The sequence below is a fragment of the Euprymna scolopes genome, chromosome 46 (assembly GCF_053919585.1).
Source record: "Euprymna scolopes isolate OS-2025 chromosome 46, ASM5391958v1, whole genome shotgun sequence".
Lineage (NCBI taxonomy): Eukaryota > Metazoa > Mollusca > Cephalopoda > Sepiida > Sepiolidae > Euprymna > Euprymna scolopes.
Genome location: NC_136527.1, coordinates 69873624 through 69895308, shown reverse-complemented (window position 1 = coordinate 69895308; position 21685 = coordinate 69873624). Strand labels below are relative to the sequence as shown.

The window sequence follows — 21685 nt, the reverse complement described above, 5'->3', positions numbered from 1 at the left end:
TTAAGATGTTAAAAAAAACTTCGATGTGAATTCTCCCCCACCCCAAGCAAAAAAAAAGAAGAAAAAATCTGATAATATCGCGTTGGAAGGAGGGGGCAAAATATGAGATTTTCTTTTTTCCTTTCAATTCATAAATAGTCTATTAAAAAATTAACGAAATTTTACTTCATTTTTTGAGAGAATTTTTAAAATCGCGTTGATTTCATTGTTTACGTCAAAATATGCAGAAATAAAATGCAATTCCAATTTTGACGTTTTCAGCTTTTGAGGATTAAAAAAAAATCTCCAGTTTTATGGAGAGTAAAAAACATTATTTTAGAAACTTTCTTCTTGAGAATATTGCAAAAATTACAATGCACCAATTTTATTTTATAAGTTTTTACTGTTATTATTCATCGGGGTCGAAAATTCCGTCTTTATTATGGTCATACCTACATTAATAACTAAACAACGAATTTACGACGTTTTCAATATTAAAAAAAATATCTTTCAAACCACCTAAAAAAAAAAAAGCTTTAAAATCATCAAAAATATTAAACGATTGGAAAGAATTCTATAATCTTGCTATTCTCCGTTTACATGCAAATATTGAATGTTGACTTATTTTGGGTTTGTATTACTGTACACATAGATTCGAAAAAGTTGTCAAAAAACAAATATATAACAAATAAATGTTATAAAAGGCAATATAAGTTACTTTTCTGCCAAACTGGATATATTTTTTGTGTTTTTATTCAATGTAACATATTTATTCAGCTCGAAAAACATACAGTGTTTACCGATGTATTTGAAAATTCAAGATGGCGTTTCACACCCTCTTTAACACCGTAAGTATGGAAAAAGGTGTTATAAATAAAAAACTATACAAAATAATATTAAAAACCCGCCGAATATATGTCAACCTATGTCACGGTAACATATATTGAGCGAGTTTTTAACAGTATTTTATCCGGTTTTTTATTTATAACATCTTTTCCCACACTTACCGTGTTAAAGAGAGAATAAGACGCCATCTTGAATTTTCCAATACATCGGTAAACACTGTATAGTTTTCGAGCTGAATAAACATGTTACATTGAATAAAAACACGAAAAATATATCCAGTTTGGTATAGGCACCGCCAAAAATGGCCGCAAAATCAAGTTGTTGTTGTTTTTTAAAACTAAATTACATTTATTAAAATCCATTATTTCTGAGTAACTTTTTTTTTTCTAGAAAGATAAAACCCTGAATTTTATCATATAGAAAACAGAATAATGTAAAACTTTTTCTACTATTTTTAATTAAATTTTAAATGTTAAATTTTCCCCAAAAGTTAACAATTGACATTTTTTGTCTTGCACAAAAAACGTACTTAAATATTAAAAAAAAAAGGTTTTTGAAATAATTAATTAATTTATTTATCGTCTAACTAAGATTTAGGATGATTTTCTAAGAGAATATGCAAAAATATTATAATATAAGTATCTGAATTTCAAATAATTCCACTTATTCATATAGGTAACCAGATATTTCGCGTCCATGCAGAGTCGAGATCGACTCTGTTTACGTTAAGAAAAAAACTATGGAAGACCAAACAGGCCAAAAAAACTTATTTTTCAGTGACGAAAATTTCAATGTATTATTAAGCTGAGGCTGGCCAGTACCAGATGGGTGACCATTTGTATGAGTTTGGTTTTTAATGTGTATGTGCGTGGGGGCCAGACTCCCCAAAATGGGGGGGGGCATTTTAAAGCAGAATAAAAAAAAATTATTTCAGCGCGTTTGGTCCACCGTAGTCGAAAGGCGGCAAACGTTTTCAAACGGGATCGAAAAAAATGATGCTATTTTTAACACAAAGGGCACAACATTTATCGAATTTTTTTTTTTTGTATCGATTATTCAAAGCATGCCCTGTTTAATAATGGTCATGCATTATTCGGCTCGCTAAAAAAAAATTGTTAATTTATTTATCAAAAATTTTAAAATGGCTTTTTTCGTATAAATATTAAAAAAAATTTTTTTTTTTTTTTGCTTAACTTAAATTAATTATTTTACTTAACATATTCACCGAATTTCACACTTCAAAACTCAAAAGCGGGATAATTAAACACAATCGAAGTTCTGATATTCAGACGTCAAAATAAGGTATGCAAACAATTTTTTTTTTTTTTTTTAAATCTATAATTCTGTCCCTTACAACAACACAATATGTTTTGTTCAGTTTCAGATGATTATTTTAAGCATATTTGTTCCCACTTCAAAACAAGGGGGGTTTTGTAAGCAAAAAAATATATATATATAAATATCGTTTATGAAAAATAAGTACACCGTTATAAAGTTCATTCTTCTCTTAATAATCGCTGAAAATTTCGTATTGATCGGGTAATTACCTGATTTTTGGTAGATTTTTAAAAAGACGGTCCGTCAAAAAGTACTGACCTGCCCCCCCAATTTTGGCGGTGCCTAGTTTGGTAGAAAAGTAACTTATCTTGCCTTTGATAACATTTATTTGTTACATATTTGTTTTTCTGACAACTTTTTCGAATCTATGTGTACAGTAATACAAACCCCTTATTTTTATATTAAAACAAAAGGAAAACATAATGGTTTGAACGCGCCCCAGTAATAAAAAAGAACTACAAAAAGCAATTAAATTTAACTAATACTTACTTTTTTGTATTGCAATCTGCTTTCGACAAAGAAACGATTATAAGAAAAACGAGATGAATTTCACGCGTGGAAGTCGCCTTTTAAGATGGTGACCGGAAAAGCAAGTTCGCAGAAAATTTGGAAAAAAAAATTATTTATTTTAATTTAAAGTTTCGTTTTTATTTTTTTTTGTTATTATGTATTGTGTTGAATTAAAAAAATGCAATTTTATTTATTTTTTTTTTAAATGTATTAATTCTTTTTGTTTTACCATGGGTAAGGATTAAAAAAAAATGGCCTTCATAAATATTTCAATCACAGAGAAATGACGTCACACCTGGGGTCTGTCACGGACACCGAGAGTAAGAAGAAGGCCTGTTAACTGAAAAATGTATGCAGGCAATGTAGGTAAGATTTGTCAGACTGTCAGTACTATATGAGGGCCATTTGAAAAAGAGCAATAAAAATATTTTTAAAAAGAAAAAGGAACACAGTTCGATTAATACTGAAACTGAACTTTATTCAAAATAAAATATAAACATTATCTATGTAAAATTAAGTCATTTTAAAACAATATACAATTTAATACTGATAAAACTGAATTATGAATTTAGGGAAAAAACAATTAAAGAAACATTAAACAAATATTTTTTGGCCTTCGGAACAAGATCAGTGCAGTAGTATCTGTTTTGATGCTACACTTTACCTTTTCTGTCTTCGGTCGGTGGAGGAGAAATCTTTCATGACTGAGATCATTTTTGTTCCTATCCAGAGTGCCCCTTATTGGGAAGCTGGATTTTCTCCGCAAGATTATATGTTGAAATATTTAAATAACTGTTACTTTAAATACAGAAATTATATTTAAAGTTTTGGTTTTCTGTTCTTCTATGTCCATTTTCCCCCATGTTTTTCATCAAAATGTGTAGCGTATTAGTTGTTTCACAAGCCATCATCAGTGATTGCTCACTGGCAGTAACCTGTGGTGTTGCTGGAGACCAAGTGACAACAAGTCTCCCCAGATTTCCAGTGTTCTCCACCTTTTGACCACCATTGGTGTTTCCTGGGGTGTGGGTGACAAAATGCCTCCCCAAGGTACTAGATTTGAACTGCACACTTCCAGTGGAGATTTGGTCAGTACTCTCTCACCTCGGTCTTTCTATCCTCCCTGACCCTTCACAACTAGTTGGTGTGGTGTGGCGCCAGTCACGTATATTTTAAATATTATTTTCAAGTTTAATTAAATTTTAGGTTTGTATTACTGTACACATAGATTCGAAAAAGTTGTCAAAAAACAAATATATAACAAAAAAATGTTATCAAAGGCAAGATAAGTTATTCTTCTACCTATCTGGGAAGTTTTTTTTTTTGGTTTTACTCACTTTAAAACGTGTAATCGCTTCGAAAATCATACAATGTTTATCAATATATTTTAAAAAGAAAAATGTCAGCATGCTTGTAACTTATCTTGCCTTTGATAACAATTATTTGTTATATATTGATTTTTTGGCAACTTTTTCGAATCTATGTGTACAGTAATACAAACTCGTCATGTAAATTATTTTCAGTTAAAATATTATAAAAAACAAAAAAATTGAAGTTTTAAATATATTTCAAAGAAATGAATGCCGCCCCGTTATAAAATCGTTAAAAAAAAAATGCTTACTTTAAAATATTTGAAAATACTCAGTAAAAAGTTTTATTTATTATTAAAAGAATGGACTGGAAAATATATAAAAATTGGGGTTTGTATTACTGTACACATAGATTCGAAAAAGTTGTCAAAAAACAAATGTATAACAAATAAATGTTATCAAAGGCAAGATAAGTTACTTTTCTACCTAACTGGATATGTTTTCAGTGTTTTTATTTAATGTAACATGTTTATTCAGCTAAAAAAAACATACTGTGTTTACCGATGTATCGGAAAATTCAAAATGGCGCCCGACTCTCTCTTTAACAGGGTAAGTTTGGGAAAAGGTGTTATAAATATAAAACTAGACAGAATACTGTTAGAAACTCACTCAATATATATTACCGTGACATAGGTTGACATATATTCGGTGATTTTTTAATAGTATTTTGTTTAATTTATTATTTATAACACCTTTTCCCGAACTTACCGTGTTAAAGAGAGAGTGGGACGCCATTTTGAATTTTCCAATACATCGGTAAACAATGTATGTTTTTCGAGCTGAATAAACATGTTACATTGAATAAAAACATGAAAAATATATCCAGTTTGGCAGAAAAGTAACTTATCTTGCTTTTGATAACATTTATTGTTTATATATTTGTTTTTTTGACAACTTTTTCGAATCTATGTGTACCGTAATACAAACCCACAAAATTGTTTGTTTTGCAGTAATAAAAAAATAAAATAAAATAAAATATTAGACTTTCTCCAATAAAAATAAAAGTTCAAACACGAATTCACTTACGATATTTTGATTAAAATTATCCCAAATGTGCAATTATAATAATTATTTTCCGAATGGAGAATTGTTCCTTTTCTTTAGAACATACATGGACAATCAGTAACACATATTGGTAGCCATATTTTTTTTATGCCTGTTAGCATGACTGTTCGAACATGTTTTCCCACACATATACACACTCATATTCATGCGCTTACACACACACACATGCTAACATGCACAAACACCGAGTTGTGACGTCACTTCCTTTTAAGTGAAAACCAGACATGCGCACCCAGAAAACTAACTCCAGTATAAAAGTCAACAAAACCTGTCAATTTCCCTTTTTTCATCCGGACCAGCGTTCGAGCTTCTTAGTCGACGAACCGACCGCATACTCTAACGTCACTCTATCTCCCCTTCGCATTTGGTCCATCAAAACAGACATGTGCGCGACGCTCTACTGAGCTTTACCCTCTCTTTCTACAGGCCGGCTTGCCACTTCGCGTTTCTCTATTGCATTCCCCTTTCCTTCCACGCGTGTAGTCGTCAACGTCTGAATGAACACGTGTACACCCAAGACTTTCATTTCTCAACAGAAAATAAATGACATGTTTATTTTATTCCAGCATTTCATTTTTTGTTCCCCTACTCCATTTCCTATTCTTGTCACGCGCAACATGAAATGGTGACCCCTTTATTTTAAAAATGAAATGAATGATTTTGAACGAAACACGTGATAAACTAAACTCTCCCACAAAAATTCACAACACGCACGAAAAATATTTTTTCCCCCAAAAAAACTTGTCGACCACGAGGAGGAACATTTTCAAACTGCGCACGAGAAATTGAAATATAAAAATTTCAACACAAAACAAGATGGAACTTCAACAGACAGACTCCTACAACGAAACCATGGCATTAAATATTCCACCCTTCAACCCGACAAATACAAAAATATAGTTCATCCAACTACAAGCCATGTTTGACGCTAAAGGGTAACGTCACAATGAGCACGTTACTGTTATCTAGTGGAAAAACTGCCGTTGGAGGTGGTAGAGGAAGTCACGGATTTCTTCGAAAATGTACTGGAGGAAAGACCGTATGACACGTTGAAGCAAGCAATCCTGCAACAAACCGGTGTTTTTAACGAAGCCATGCTTCATAACTTGTTCACACAAGTGGAGTTAGGAGACCTTACGCCTTCTCAACTACTTCGCCACATGAAAACCTTGCTGGGAAACAACAAAATGTTGGACAGCATTATGAAGAGTCTATGGTTGGGTAAATTACCCCCAACTACCAAACAAATCTTCACTCCAATGTCGGAAGAGACGGCAACAGAAAAGCTCGCCGACACAGCCGACAGAATTCACGAAAGTTTCCGGAGTCGACAAGTATACGCCCACCAATGGCAACCTGACCAAAACCGAGCCGAGGAATTGGCAGAATTAAAGTCTGCCATTGAGAAGCTTTCAAAGCAGCTAGCCGACGCACTTCAAACACGTCAACATTCTCACAGAAACCACGACGACACGCGGCGAAATTACAGGCGAAGAAGTTCAAGCAGGAACCGATCCACGTCACGACATAGACAAGATGTGTGTTTCTATCACAGAAGATTCGGCGTCAATGTGAAAAAATGCACTAAACCCTGCGCATTCAAAAAACCGGCACAGGGAAACGAACCTTCCAGCCAGTAACGACGACGACTGTAGCTGGAGCACACAAAAAAGGTTGTCTATTTTATATCCAAGACAAAATTCACGGATATAACTTTTTAATAGACACTGGAGCGGAAATCAGCGTCATACCGACACCGCATGGCCATCCAATAGGGACCCAATTTTTCAACTTACAAGCCGCCAACGGTATAAAAATACCCACTTTTGGCAAAAAAAACCCCCGTAAATTTGAACCTTGAAATGCGGAGGAATTTTTTATGGAATTTCACCATAGCCAGCGTGATCAATCCAATGTGGGGAGCGGATTTTTTAGCCCATTTCAACCTGTCTGTCGATATGACTCATCACACATTGACAGACAACGAAACGAAGATTTCAGTGAGAGGGACTACCTCGAAATTTTTAACCACCGGAATCAGCACTGCCCTACCCGAAGATTTACATGTCCGCCGGTTACTCCAAAAAATTCCTCAACTTTCCCAGCCGTTTAAAAACATGGACCCCATCAAACACAGCGCTAAGCACTATATTAAGACAACAGGACCCCCAGACGCTTGAAACCGGATAAATACAAATTGGCAAAATCCGAGTTTCAAAACCTACTCCACGTGGGAATAATACGGCCATCGCAAAGTGCTTGGTCATCACCACTCCACATGCTACAGAAAGCTGACAACACCACATGGTTACCGTGCCGAGATTTTAGAATCTTAAACGCAAAAACTGTTCCAGATAGATATCCTATTCCCCATATCCATGACTTCGCCAATGGATTCCAAGGCGCCACAATTTTCTCCAAACTGGACCTCGTTAAGGCATATTTTCAAATTCCAGTCGCAGAAGAAGACATTCATAAAACCTGCACTGACCACACCATTTGGCCTTTACGAGTTCCTAACGATGCCTTTCGTGCTGAGAAACGCCTGTCAAACTTTCTAGCGTTTGATTGACGAAGTTTTCAGAGGTCTGCCGTTCATATTCGCTTATGTGGGCGATGTTTTAATCGCCAGCAGAAACCTCGAAGAACACCGGCTACACCTGGAACAAACTTTTGAAAGACTGTCACATTTCAGTCTTAAACTAAACACCGATTAATGTGTTTTTGGCCATCAGGAAGTTCAATTTCTCGGTCATTTAATTCACAAGGATGGAATCTCCCCTTTGCCTGAAAAAGTAAGTGCTATTTTGAATTTCCCTCTACCGACATATGTCAGACAAGTACGCCGTTTTGCAGGCATAATTAATTATTACTGACGTTTTTTTGCCTAACTGTTCCACGTTACTTGCACCTTTAACGGACTTGTTAAAAACCGAACCAAAAACCAACAGTTAGTTTTTGAAGGACCTGCACTACAGGCCTTCGAACAATCGAAAACTGCTTTGGCAAACTTCACCAAACTTACATATATCCAAGATAGCGATACTACGGAACTTACGCTTATGACGGATGCATCGGAAATAGCAGTAGAAGCTGTCATTCACCAAATTTCTGACAACAAAATGACCCCTATTTCATTTTTCTCTGCCAAGTTAAAAAAAGCGCAGACTACATATAGCACTTTCTCGAGAGAGTTACTTGCAATTTACCTTGCAATTAAGCACTTTAAACATCTCCTCGAGGGCAGAAAAATTTCCATTTATACGGATCATAAACCTCTAATATTTGCTCTACACACACATGTCGACAAATATGGTCCACGAGAAATTCAACATCTGGAATTTATAGCCCAATATTTTACGATATACGGTACGTAAAAGGACAGGAAAACGATGTAGCTGACGCTTTATCTCGCGCAAGAATTGCTTCTGTAAATTCCACTCCACTAAGTATGGAATTAATAGCACAAGAGCAATTAACCGATATCACGCTCCCGGCTATGATGGACATAACTTCAGTGAAGCTGAAAGAAATGCCGATACCATTCGGAACAACAAATTTCTATTGGGATGTTTCACAAAAACACCCTCGCCCTTATATTTTTCCCAGCCTCAGACGACAAGTTTTCCAGCACTTCCACAATTTGTCCCACCCAGGAAAACGTACCACCGTGAAATTAATAGCGGAACGTTTTGTTTGGCCAAATATGAATACAGACATCCACAGTAGAACCAAAATTTGCATTCCTTGCCAAAAAAAAAAAAAAAACAAAGTTCGCAGGCACAAAAAATAACCTTCAGGAACTTTCAGTGTACCAGACGCTAGGTTTACCCATGTTCATATCGACTTGGTTGGACCCTTGTCCACTTCAAAAGGACATACCAACATCCTTACTATAGTCGATAGATTCAGCAGATGGCCGACAGCAATACCAGTGAAAGACATATCAGCCACAACAATAGCCAGAGCGATTTTACAAGATTGGATAGCAATTTTCGGAGTGCCCTCCGTAATCACAACGGACAGGGGCTCACAGTTCCAATCAACTCTTTTCACCGAATTCAACCATTTTTTGTGGACAAAGCATATTAAGACTACTGCCTATCATCCTTACGCAAACGGTATGGTGGAACGATTGCATAGACAATTAAAAGCATCTTTGGCTATGAACGAAAACAAATCGTACTACTCAGACAATTTGCTACTCATTCTCTTAGCAATTCGCAACACTGTGAAGGAAGATTTGCAGAACACACCTGCAGAATCAGTTTTTGGATCAACACTGATTTTACCAGGACAATTCTGCGAAAACAATACAGACATTTCCCCAAGGACAACTTTTGTGACGGACTTAAAACACAAAATGTCACAATTAAAATTTACTCCAACCAAAAAGCCAGACACGAACATTTTCATTCCAAGCGATATTTACACATGTAAATACGCTTTTTATCTGGAACGACGCAGTAAAAAAAACACTATGTCCAAACTATTCCGGACCTTATTTAGTTCTCGACAGGAGTAAAAAGTATTTTACGATATTAAAAAGAGAAAAAAAAAAGACACTATAGCAATATACAGACTTAAACCTGCATTCATAGACGAACAATTACACGTTTCTCCTACTCCAATACAAGAACTTACACACTCAGAAACGGACAATGAAATTACAAAAAACAACACACCACAAACAACAACAAAAACTGGTTGAAAAGTTCATTGGCCAAAACATTTCAAACAATATATAACTTATTAAAAAAAAATATATATATATGCATAAAAAACAAAATCGAAATAAGTTTCTCTTGTATATATATATTTTTTCTCTCCAAGAGGGGGGGGGGTTGTTCGAAAATGTTTTCCCACACATATACACACTCACATTCATGCGCTTACACACACACACACACACTAACGTACACACACGCACACACACCCGAGCTGTGACGTCACTTCCTTTTAAGTTACAACCAGACATGCGCAGTCAGAACGCTGACCCCAGTAGAAAAGTCAACAAAACCTGTTAACTTCCCTTTTTTCGTCCGGACCAGCGTTCGAGCTGCTTAGTCGACGAACCGACCGCGTGCTCTAATGTCACTCTATCTCCTCTTCACCTTTGGTTCATCAAAACAGACATGTGCGCTACTCTCTACTGAGCTTAACCCTCTCTTTCTACAGGCCGGCTTGCCACTTCACGTTTCTCTATTGCATTCCCCTTTCCTTCCACGTGCGTAGTCGTCAACGGCTGAATGAACACGTGTACTTTCATTTCTCAACAGAAAATAAATGACATGTTTAGTTTATTCCAGCATTTGAGTTCTTTGTTTCCTTCATTCAATTCGTTTCATTATTTTTTCTTGTAGCGAGTTAGGATATTTTATATCCTGGTCCACAACATGACTACGTGGTTGAATACCAGAAGCTGTCTATACCTATAACTTCATTAGGAAGTGACATTATGCTGTGATAGGCATTGGCCTACTTTCTCGGTAGTCACGGGTCTATTGAACAATCAGACTGTCGATAATGAATGAGAGCTTTTAGAAAAATATTAAGAAGCTTAAAAATTTGCATTGAAAATGGAGAACAAAAACGAATTTAATTAAAACATAAAAATGAGAATAAATTTTCAAAAAAAAGTTGTTGTTTTTCATTCTGAAAAAAACATTTTATTGATTCATGGATTAAAAACCATTTTATTGATTCATGGATTAAAAAACATTTTATTGTTTCATGGATTAAAAAAAACATTTTATTGATTCATGGATTAAAAACCATTTTATTGATTCATGGATTAAAAAACCTTTTATTGTTTCATGGATTAAAAAAACATTTTATTGATTCATGGATTAAAAACATTTTATTGATTCATGGATTAAAAAACATTTTATTGATTCATGGATTAAAAAAAACATTTTATTGATTCATGGATTAAAAACATTTTATTGATTCATGGATTAAAAAACATTTTATTGATTCATGGATTAAAAAAAACATTTTATTGATTCATGGATTAAAAACCATTTTATTGATTCATGGATTAAAAAACATTTTATTGTTTCATGGATTAAAAAAAACATTTTATTGATTCATGGATTAAAAACCATTTTATTGATTCATGGATTAAAAAACCTTTTATTGTTTCATGGATTAAAAAAACATTTTATTGATTCATGGATTAAAAACATTTTATTGATTCATGGATTAAAAAACATTTTATTGATTCATGGATTAAAAAACATTTTATTGATTCATGGATTAAAAACCGTTTTATTGATTCATGGATTAAAAACCGTTTTATTGATTCATGAATTAAAAACCGTTTTATTGATTCATGGATAAAACCATTTTATTGATTCATAGATTAAAAAACATTTTGTTGATTCATGGATTAAAAAATTTTATTGATTCATGGATTAAAAACATTTTATTGATTCATGGATTAAAAAAAACATTTTATTGATTCATGGATTAAAAAAACATTTTATTGATTCATGGATTAAAAAAACATTTTATTGATTCATGGATTAAAAAATTTTATTGATTCATGGATTAAAAACATTTTATTGATTCATGGATTAAAAAAAACATTTTATTGATTCATGGATTAAAAAAACATTTTATTGATTCATGGATTAAAAAAACATTTTATTGATTCATGGATTAAAAAAACATTTTATTGATTCATGGATTAAAAAAACATTTTATTGATTCATGGATTAAAAAAAATTTTTTTATTGATTCATGGATTAAAAAATAAAATTCGTTTATAATTTACTTAAAAGATTGCATTTAAAAATAAAATAACGCGATTCAAGTTATAATGACACTGAATTTATTCACTATAAATTTAATAAAAACAAACAAAAATTATGTATGCAAAATTACGAACGTTTGAAGCCGTGGACAATCAAATACTGCAAAAAATATTAATAATAATAGAAATAAAAATAATAAAGAAAGAAAGAAAAAATATGAATTTCGTGAATTAAAATAATTATTAAATAAACAAAATAAAATCGAAGGATAAAGAATTTTATAAACGAACGTTAAAACATTAAAAAACGAAAGCGACAATAAATATTTTTTCATGAAAACGATTTCAATTAAAATAAATAATTTTAATACAAAGTTACTAATACAGAAATATATCTGTTTAAAGAAAAAAATATAGAAAATCAGTTGATAATTGAAAACTGCTGAGTCCTCTTCAGCCTCACTTTCTTTCTCACTTTGAGCCGAAACTTTCTCCAGGGAGGGACTGTCCTCTCCTCTCACCGTTTTCTCTGCTTGAGCAAAAGCACTATCGCCTATCAATCTGAGTTCGGTGTATTATTCCTCTCAAATCTTAGGAATCTTCGCGGTTAATCTCGCCCTCTTTCCAATAAAAACCAACCACGCCTACCTCTTCTTCCTCTCCCAGCCCATGTGTATTGACAACAAACAGAACAGACTTTCTGTCTTTTGGAGGTGAGTGCATTAGAAGAATTACTACTATAATAATTTAGTTTAAAAGGGTTTCTAAAACTAGATATTTCTTTTTTATTTTTTAATTACATTTTCAACCCAAACAAGGCATATTGCCACTTTGGTGTAGGGGCTACTATTAGGGACACAAGTTACTGAGGTACTATATAGGGAGTTGGGCGGCAAGATGTCGGTTCACGTTATATTTGAACTTCTGCATGTCAGTACAGTTGGGGAAGCAGGAACCTGGAAGGGAATTCCAAAGTCTAGCGGTTCTGGGGAAGAAACTACTGGAGTAGAAGGCTCTCTTACATCTAACGATCTCTACTGTGTAGGGGTGGAATTTAGTTGCTTAACGAGTTTGTCGAGGGTATTTACGTCGTGGGGGCACCAGTGCTTGCAGTTCATCAGAGCATTCACCATTAACATACTTGTAGAACAGGGAGAGGGATAGTTCAGGACCTCTCAGGTTGGCGATTCTCTTTTGGACTTTGTCCAGGAGTGAGAGACTAGTAGCAGATGCACCAGCCAACATATGACAACAATACTCCATACATGGGCGAATAGAGATACAGGATATTTTCGGGCGTTTAGCACTGTAGAGAGAGCCTACCTTCTTCACAGAAAAAAATCATTGAAAATTTTATATCATTAATTGCTAGATGAAAGATAATGTTTTTAAAGTGCAACTCATTTTTGCAACCCTCTCTTTGTATTATTACAGGTCTGAATATTCTCTCTGTTTAAGTTTGTATTTCTCCTCACACCACAACGCATTTTTTGCAACCTTCTCTTTGAAGTACAGGTCTGAATACTGAGGAAATCTGAACTTTTTTAAACAAAAATTTTAAAATAACTTTTTTAGATTAAATTTTTTTAAACTTCTTTCAGAATAGAAAATCTTTAAAATTTAATAAGAAACATATTTCACATAGGTTTCATTAAAAAATATTCAGTACATAACGAGAAAAATAGAGATTAAAATTTCAAAAGAACTGTATAACTGGTTACAGTCAATAGTAGTCCTCGCCAGCGAAAGTCTTTGTTATTATTGTCATTCTATTATTATCATTTAAAACATTTTGTGTCCTGCTCTTTCGTGCGAGGACTGATATACTTCAGAATAAAATCATCTAACAATCAACTGGTATGGAAACACATGATTATAGGTCTTGTAGGGGACTAGGATATATAAATACCCCAATCCCGTTACAAAAGAATAATGAAACGAATGGAATTGAAGGAAACAAAGACTCAAGTAATGGATAAGATAAACGTCGTTTATTTGCTGTTGAAAGAAATTAACATTTTAGTTATAACATGTCCACGCGTACGTAACCAATGTCCGTTGCAGGACTGGTGTTGTAGCAAGAAAAGGAAATGTGTTTTCATCTCAAGTTTGGGTCACTATTGTTTGTTCGCGCGTGGGAATTGAAGTGAGTGTTGTAGTGGAAATGAGAATCCAGCGTGTAGGCAAGGAAGAGGATATTAGAGTTGTCATCAGTTAGTAGTCAGCTATGCGAAGGTGTTCTTAGTGGCCAGTAGTAGATGGAGAGAGAAAGAGGAAGAATGTATACATACAGTCATTAGCTCGTGCCCCATACATAGTAGGAAGTGGGCGTGAGGTGCGCGTGCACGCGCGCCGAAACGACGGCGGCTTGTTCGCCCAACCTCTCTAGTTGAGAGTTGGTCCTAAAAAGAGGATTAGAAACAGCTTGTCTCCATGTTTTATACTCGCTTCTGGAGTGTCTTTTGCGCATGTGTATTTCCTTAGAAAGCGGAAGTGACGTCGTCCATGTGTGTGTTCGTGTTCGCGTGTGTGAGTACATGTGTATACGTAAGCGTGTGTGTATATATACGTGAATGTGAGTGTATGTATGCGAACGTGAATATGTGTACATGTGTGGACGTAGGTGCGTATGTTTGTGTGCGCGTATGTATATGACAGCTTGAAATATGAATGTGTGTTTTGTGTGAGACTTGAAAAAGGCTCGTACAAATACTCCCCTTCCTAGGAAAAAGGAAACATGCAATGTATATATATTTATGTATATATATATATATTTTTTTTGTGAGTAATGTTTTCGGCAGTTGATTTTTTTTTCCTGTTTTTTTTTTTTTTTGCTGTTGGTGTGGTTGTTTGAAAAAAAACGTCAAAAAGGAACGGAATGTCAAAAACGGAGTGAGTTCGTTAAAAAAAAAGTATTTACTTATGCGTGGAAAATGCGTTTACTCTTTTTTTTAGGCTGACATTTGTTGGTTTGGTTTCTGTTGTGTGTTGACATGTGCAAAGAGTTGCTTGGACAGAGAAGTGAATTGTTCCGTTTGGAAGGAAAATTATTGTTTCGTGTTGACGGTGTCGTGTGTGTGCCCAGTTGACGGTATCTTTGCATGTGATTCTGCGGTAATGTGTGCATTGTTTGGATGGGCGCTAGTCGCGCGTTCGTTCTTGTTGAACGGGGTCTGGTTACTGTTGTCTTCGCAAGTGCGTCTGCGGTAGTGTGTGTACATTGTCTGTATGGGCGTTTGTTGTGTATTCGTTCGTGGTTGCCGGCTGTCAACGAAACTTCCAAGTTTTGAGTTTATCAGTGTGCGTGATGCATCTCAACTCGTATTGTTGATTCAACTTCTTCCTATGTGTTGATCGGAATGTCCTGTTTCTTTGTTGCTGCGTCTGCTTGTGTGGGAGGGAATTGCAAGGCCTATGTGATTTTGCTCCTCGCGTTTGTTGCAGGGTAATTGTCAGGAAACCGTGAAAATGTTTGTCAAGCTCGAATTTGTTTTTAAATTCGATATGAAAGTCGACAGCTCCGTGTTCGTTTTTTTTTTTTTTTTGCCGAGTCTGACGAGGGTTCGTCATTGTGGTTGGTAGTAGTTATTCCTGTGGGTAGTGGTTCGCTTGGTTTTCTTTGATGAGAAGTTCGTTTTTTTCTTTATCAAATAAAATGCGCGTCTCGCTCAAAATAATTAATCTCAAAACGGTAGGGTCGCCATGCCTGCTCGTTCCACGTCAGTCAGGCGCCAGTTTGTTGTGGACTTGTGGCATAGGAGGAAATGTGTGCTCCTCTCGCGTTCCGAGGGAAAATGAATTGTCTCGAGGAAGAAACGAACAACGTGTTAAATTGAATTAAACGAACAGGAATTTCTTTGGTGAAAGAAACAAGTAAAAGAAAAGGGTACCACACGTGGTTAGTTTTGCGTGCGTCTCTCTCTGTTAGCTGGTGAGAAAGAAAGTTTATACCTTGGCGTGCATCTCTCGTTAAGTGGTGAAGAGGGAAAGTTTATCTTTGTAGAGAAAGAGTCTGTGTGTGTATGAGTGCCTCGTTCAACCTCATCCATTTCATTTAAATAAAGGGGTCACCAAATTTGTAGGGGACTAGGATATATAAATACCCCAATCCCGTTACAAAAGAATAATGAAACGAATGGAATTGAAGGAAACAAAGACTCAAGTAATGGATAAGATAAACGTCGTTTATTTGCTGTTGAAAGAAATTAACATTTTAGTTATAACATGTTCATGCGTATGTAACCAATGTCCGTTGCAGGACTGGTGTTGTAGCAAGAAAAGGAAATGTGTTTTCATCTCAAGTTTGGGTCACTATTGTTTGTTCGCGCGTGGGAATTGAAGTGAGTGTTGTAGTGGAAATGAGAATCCAGCATGTAGGCAAGGAAGAGGATATTAGAGTTGTCATCAGTTAGTAGTCAGCTACGCGAGGGTGTTCTTAGTGACCAGTAGTAGATGGAGAGAGAAAGAGGGAGAATGTATACATACAGTCATTAGCTCGTGCCCCATACATAGTAGGAAGTGGGCGTGAGGTGCGCGTGCACGCGCACCGAAACGGCGGCGGCTTGTTCGCCCAACCTCTCTAGTTGAGAGTTGGTCCTAAAAAGAGGATTAGAAACAGCTTGTCTCCATGTTTTATACTCGCTTCTGGAGTGTCTTTTGCGCATGTGTATTTCCTTAGAAAGCGAAAGTGATGTCGTCCATGTGTGTGTTCGTGTTCGCGTGTGTGAGTACATGTGTATACGTAAGCGTGTGTGTATATATACGTGAATGTGAGTGTATGTACGTGAACGTGAATATGTGTACATGTGTGGACGTGGGCGCGTATGTTTGTGTGCGCGTATGTATATGACAGCTTGAAATATGAATGTGTGTTTTGTGTGAGACTTGAAAAAGGCTCGTACAGTCTTACAAAATATTAATGGCAGTAATATTCTCTAAGGACTATCACATCTAAAAGATTGCTTGATATACAATATACTGATATACTTCATTTTGAAGCTCATGTTTTATAACTATATACAAATATTAGATTATAAAATTATATGTTTGTTATTAAACAGATCCACCGGACCTATATAATAATTTATTTACTGAACTCATACAAACAAAGAAAATTTCCAGGAAAATACCTACTTCGGACTATTACCTTGTGATGTGGATTACTCAAAATACAGATTGGATCACATTACCTCACTACTATCAAAGACATTTACTTCGGATTTTACCATGCAATTTGGATGTGAATTTCTATATCCTTTTCATTAATTTCCCTTACTCTATGATATTTAAATACTTAAAAAAACGTTTAATTGTGCTTTTCCATGTCTCACTGACTTTAGCAAATAAGGTGTAAACCATTATAATTATTTGCTAATATTTTCTCCTCTGAAGGGATGGTAGAGATATTTTTTCGCCGTTTTGTCTGTAAACATAATACCGAGTTATGTACCCTTGGCCCGAGCTCACCAGGAATGAGGGAGAAAAGGACTGTCATGGCGGACCCAATAAAGGTACACATATACCTCGCTTACAGAGATTAACTACCGTGTCTTGTTGTCTTTCCCTTATGAGTGAGGCCCTTCCCTCATAACTATACATTGTCCACCCATACTTTTTCAAATTCAGGAAAAAATACCATTTTTAATTATCATTATCATTATTTTGTTTTTTAATTAGTTTAACCGGGATCTCAATTTTTTTTTGGGTATATTTTTTTAAATTTTCCAGATTATGAAAAATTCTCACACTGATGGTTACATGTTCATCCGTTCAAGGGATATATAATATTACATTGAACTTTTTTCTGCAAACTGATAATATCGGTAGTTCAAGAATTTTTGGTAATCTCCAAAAATACCGTTAGGGCTTACAACATGGCCGCCAGAAGAGTCACGTGATCCGGTTGATCCAAAACATGAATCGTGCAAATGGAAAACGCAGCCTTGAAGGCAAACTTTGACAAACAATCACAATTTGTTTGTATTTAATTTTTTGTTGATATAATGTTGTTATAAAAATAGGCAAACTTTGAGAAACAATCTTAGGTTGTTTTTAGTTAAAACAGTGTTTATAAAAAGTATTTTATTCAGAACAAACAAGTGGTCGACTAGGTGTATCAGAATTTTAGGCGGAATTTTTGACACCCCCAACAAAAAACTGCGAATAAAATATATAAAACTCGTAATTTCTGTTTTTAAAGTGGGTTGTCAATTTTCTTTATGAAATATACTTCCAAAATAAACTATTACAGTCGTTTAAAACATAATAGAAGTATTATTTTTTATTTTTTAAAAACAATGTTTACAAAATGTCTACGCACGTTCGTTTAAATATAAACTGATTTTTTTACATCATATTTTTATAACATTACATCTTAAAAAAAATGAACACCTTGTTTTAAATACCATTTTTATGAAAAACTCTAAATAAAATATTTTTATAAACACTGTTTTAAAAAACAAACAAACTGTGATTGTTTCTCAACAAAAAATTAAATGACCGTTCTAAATAAATTATTTATTATTATGATATTGAAAAACTGTTTTTGTACTTAATTATTATGCTTGTTTGTCAAAGTTTGCTTTAAATTTGCGTTTTCCGGTTTCGTAATACGGCGATTCATGTTTTGGATCAACCGGATCACGTGACTCTTCTGGCGGCCATGTTATAAGCCCTAACGGTATTTTTGGAGATTACCGAATTTTTTTATGGTTATATTTTTTGATATTAGATTAGTAGTGGATTGGTATGATGAACAACGGACACGTGTGAACATTACGAAATATTTATTGAACTGAAATATAGTAGTCAACCAACGTCTATTGTCTCTTACGTGGTGGGAGGTTGCGATACGAGGAATAGTATGAGTAAAAACTCATGTATATCCAACATCTTTGGTTTAAAAAACAAACAAAAAACTTTTTTTTTCATTTATTAAATGTATTTGCTCGTTGCCTATATCTGGCTGGAAGTCTGATTGTTCTTCCTCCCTTTGTACTGTTTTGTGTGTTTCTATGCATTTTGTATTTGATTATTTCCTTTATTAATTATATTTTCATAATCATCTTGTGTAGTTGTGACTGTTATGTTGTTCGAACATGTGGTTGTAAATGTGTCTTAATATTAAAGTTACAAGCTAGATGAAGATAAAACGAAGCGTCTTGCCATAAGAAGGGGTGCTTATTTGATAGAGGCACGTAAGTAGAAACCAGGATGACTGGAGAAAGAGATTACACGAAGAGATAGAAATCTGAGAAAGTAAGCATGTTTATTTCGTCAGGTCGCCATTACAGCAAGTGCCTCTTCACTCCGCAGTAAACGGAAGTCCTTCAAACAATCATGCAGTAAATGTCCTTGTTATATATATATATATATATATATATATATATATATATATATATATATATATATATGATTTTCAGAATGTGAGAGATTGTATAATAAATTCCACAGCCAAACAACGTCGCAGCTCACAAGAACCAATGACAGTCAACGAACCGGAAGTCCAAGACTCGAGTTTCGCCCTCATTTGGGCTCATCAGTTTTCTTGTGAGCTGCGACGTTGTTTGGCTGTGGAATTTATTATATATATATATATATATATATATATATATATATATATATAACATCCCCCCTTTCCCAGTTGTTTGATGATGAAAACCGGGTTCTAACTTGTGTAGTCCTGCATCCATCTGGGTTGATCGACGACCTGCTGGTTGCTGGGTTTGCTGTTTCTGTTCTAGGTCGATGATCCTGCTCGGGTGAGTTGAATATTGTGTCAGGATAAGGTATGTTGCTGGTATCTTTGACCGAGGTATTAGCAGTAGATATCTGCAGTTTCCGCGTAGTGTTATGCCATTTTCCATTAATACCACATAAGACCTTGGTTGGTGGCAATGTTTTATGACCTTGCCTTTCCTGGACCAAGTTCTACCATCGTGCACTCGGACACGATCCCCTATCTTTAGTGGGGTGAGATTTCGCTGTTGTCCGGTTTCGCGTTTTGTCTCTCATTAGAGGGCAATATGCATGGTTCATGACCATGGTTTCTCATGACTGGTAGGAGTGTTCTGATTTGGCGGTTCATTAGTTTTGCCGCTGGTGAAGAAGAGTTGTTTTTACCCGGTGTTGTGAGCAAGGTTAGTAGAGCCAGATATGGATCATCCACAGTTTGGAAACATTTGTGCAATGTTTTCTTCACTGTTTGAATCGTTCTCTCCACTAAAACGTTGGATTGTGGGTATTCTGGGCTGCTTGTTACACGAGAAAAGTCCCATTTAGTGGCAATTTTTTTTGTATTCATGCGATGTGAATTGAGGACCATTGTCGGAGATTACCAGTTTAGTTATTCCATGCATGGGAAAGATGTGTTTTGTTCGAGTTATTACTGTTGAGGCCCTTGTGTCAGTGAGATGGCTAAATTCGAAAAATGTTGAGTGGTAATCCACTACCATGACGTAATCTTTCCCATGCAGTCTGTGCCAACCTTATCCCAGGGTTGGTCAGGAATATCATGTGGTATCTCTGGCTCTGAACTTTGTCGGTTGCTGTACTTTTGACATGAATCACAGTTATTTTTATCATGTCTTCTATTTCCTTGTTCATATTTGGCCAGAATAGAGCCTGTCTGCCATTGGATTTAGTTTTTTCGATTCCCAAGTGTGCCTGATGCAAAATCTTGCGCATTTCTGCTCACATATTAGTCGGGACAATAATTTGTTGGCCCTTTAATAGAAGTCCTTCCTGGGAAGTGAGTTCATACATGAAGTTGAAATATGGGTGGAGGCAACTGTTTAGGTTGGTTCGATGATCTGGCCATCCTTCCATGATTTGCTGTTGTAGCTGTTGCAATGTTTCATCTTTAGCTGTCTCAGTTGACATCTGTTGTCGACGTCTCTCACTAATAGGCATTGAGGACATTATGGAGTTGACAAATAGATTCATTTCTTTGTCCGGGATTTTGTCTGGTGAATTGCATTTCTGTGCTGCACGGCTGAGTGTGTCCACAGCATACATTAATTTTCCTTTAGTATATTCAATTTCAAAGTCATACTTCTGTAAGCATAATAAGACGTGTTGTACTCTGGGTGGAGTTTTAGCAATTTGCTTTGTGACAATAGTTTTGAGAGGCTTATGATCGTTATTAATTACAAAGCGTTGTCCATATAAGAATTCGTGAAAATGTTCACATGCAAATATTATGGAGAGCATTTCCAGTTCAAGGGGGCAATAATTTTTTTTTCCGCAGATGTGAGAGATCGGCTCGCAAATGCCGCTGGAGCCCAATTATTATTGTGATTTTGTTCCAACATGGTTCCAAGTCTCAGAGTTGATGTGTCTGAAGAGAGCCTGATTGGAAGTGCTGGGTCAAAGTATTTTAATGTTGGACTCTGCGTGACCAAATCTTTTAGTCGTTGAAGGGTTTCTTTTTGAGGCGAAGAGGTGCAGTTTCATTTGATAAGTTGGGGATGAATTTTCCTAGGTAGTTTATCATCCCTAGGAAGTGCTGAAGTTCGGTTTTATTCGTTGGATCTGGCATGTTTCTGACGGCTCTGCATTTGTTTACACCCGGTTCAACTCCACGGCTGAATATGGTGTGGCCTAGAAATGCCAATTCAGTAATGTTAAACTGGCATTTGGATTGATTTAATTTCATGCCGGATTTCCTTATGGCGTTCAGGACTTCAATCGTTCTGTTTTGCAGACGTTCTTCAGTGTCCGACCAAATGATGATGTCGTCCTGTGAATTTCTGCATCCCTGATGTTTTCGATGATGCCTGCTATTTTTGTGCGGCATATTTCACTGGCACTATGTATTCCA

At 35.2% G+C, this 21685-nt stretch overlaps 1 protein-coding gene across 1 annotated transcript; it reads right to left on the bottom strand.

Annotated features, from left to right (window-relative positions):
- Window positions 1-20556: 20556 nt before the first annotated feature.
- LOC145270156 (uncharacterized) lies at window positions 20557-21075 on the bottom strand. The gene has a single exon (XM_080125769.1). It carries the CDS (start codon window positions 21073-21075, stop codon window positions 20557-20559), a length of 519 nt encoding a protein of 172 aa, XP_079981895.1.
- Window positions 21076-21685: the final 610 nt, after the last annotated feature.

Excerpts from the sequence above, each read along its gene's own strand:
- LOC145270156 (XM_080125769.1), bottom strand. The coding sequence starts at position 21,075 with ATGCTCTCCATAATATTTGCATGTGAACATTTTCACGAATTCTTATAT.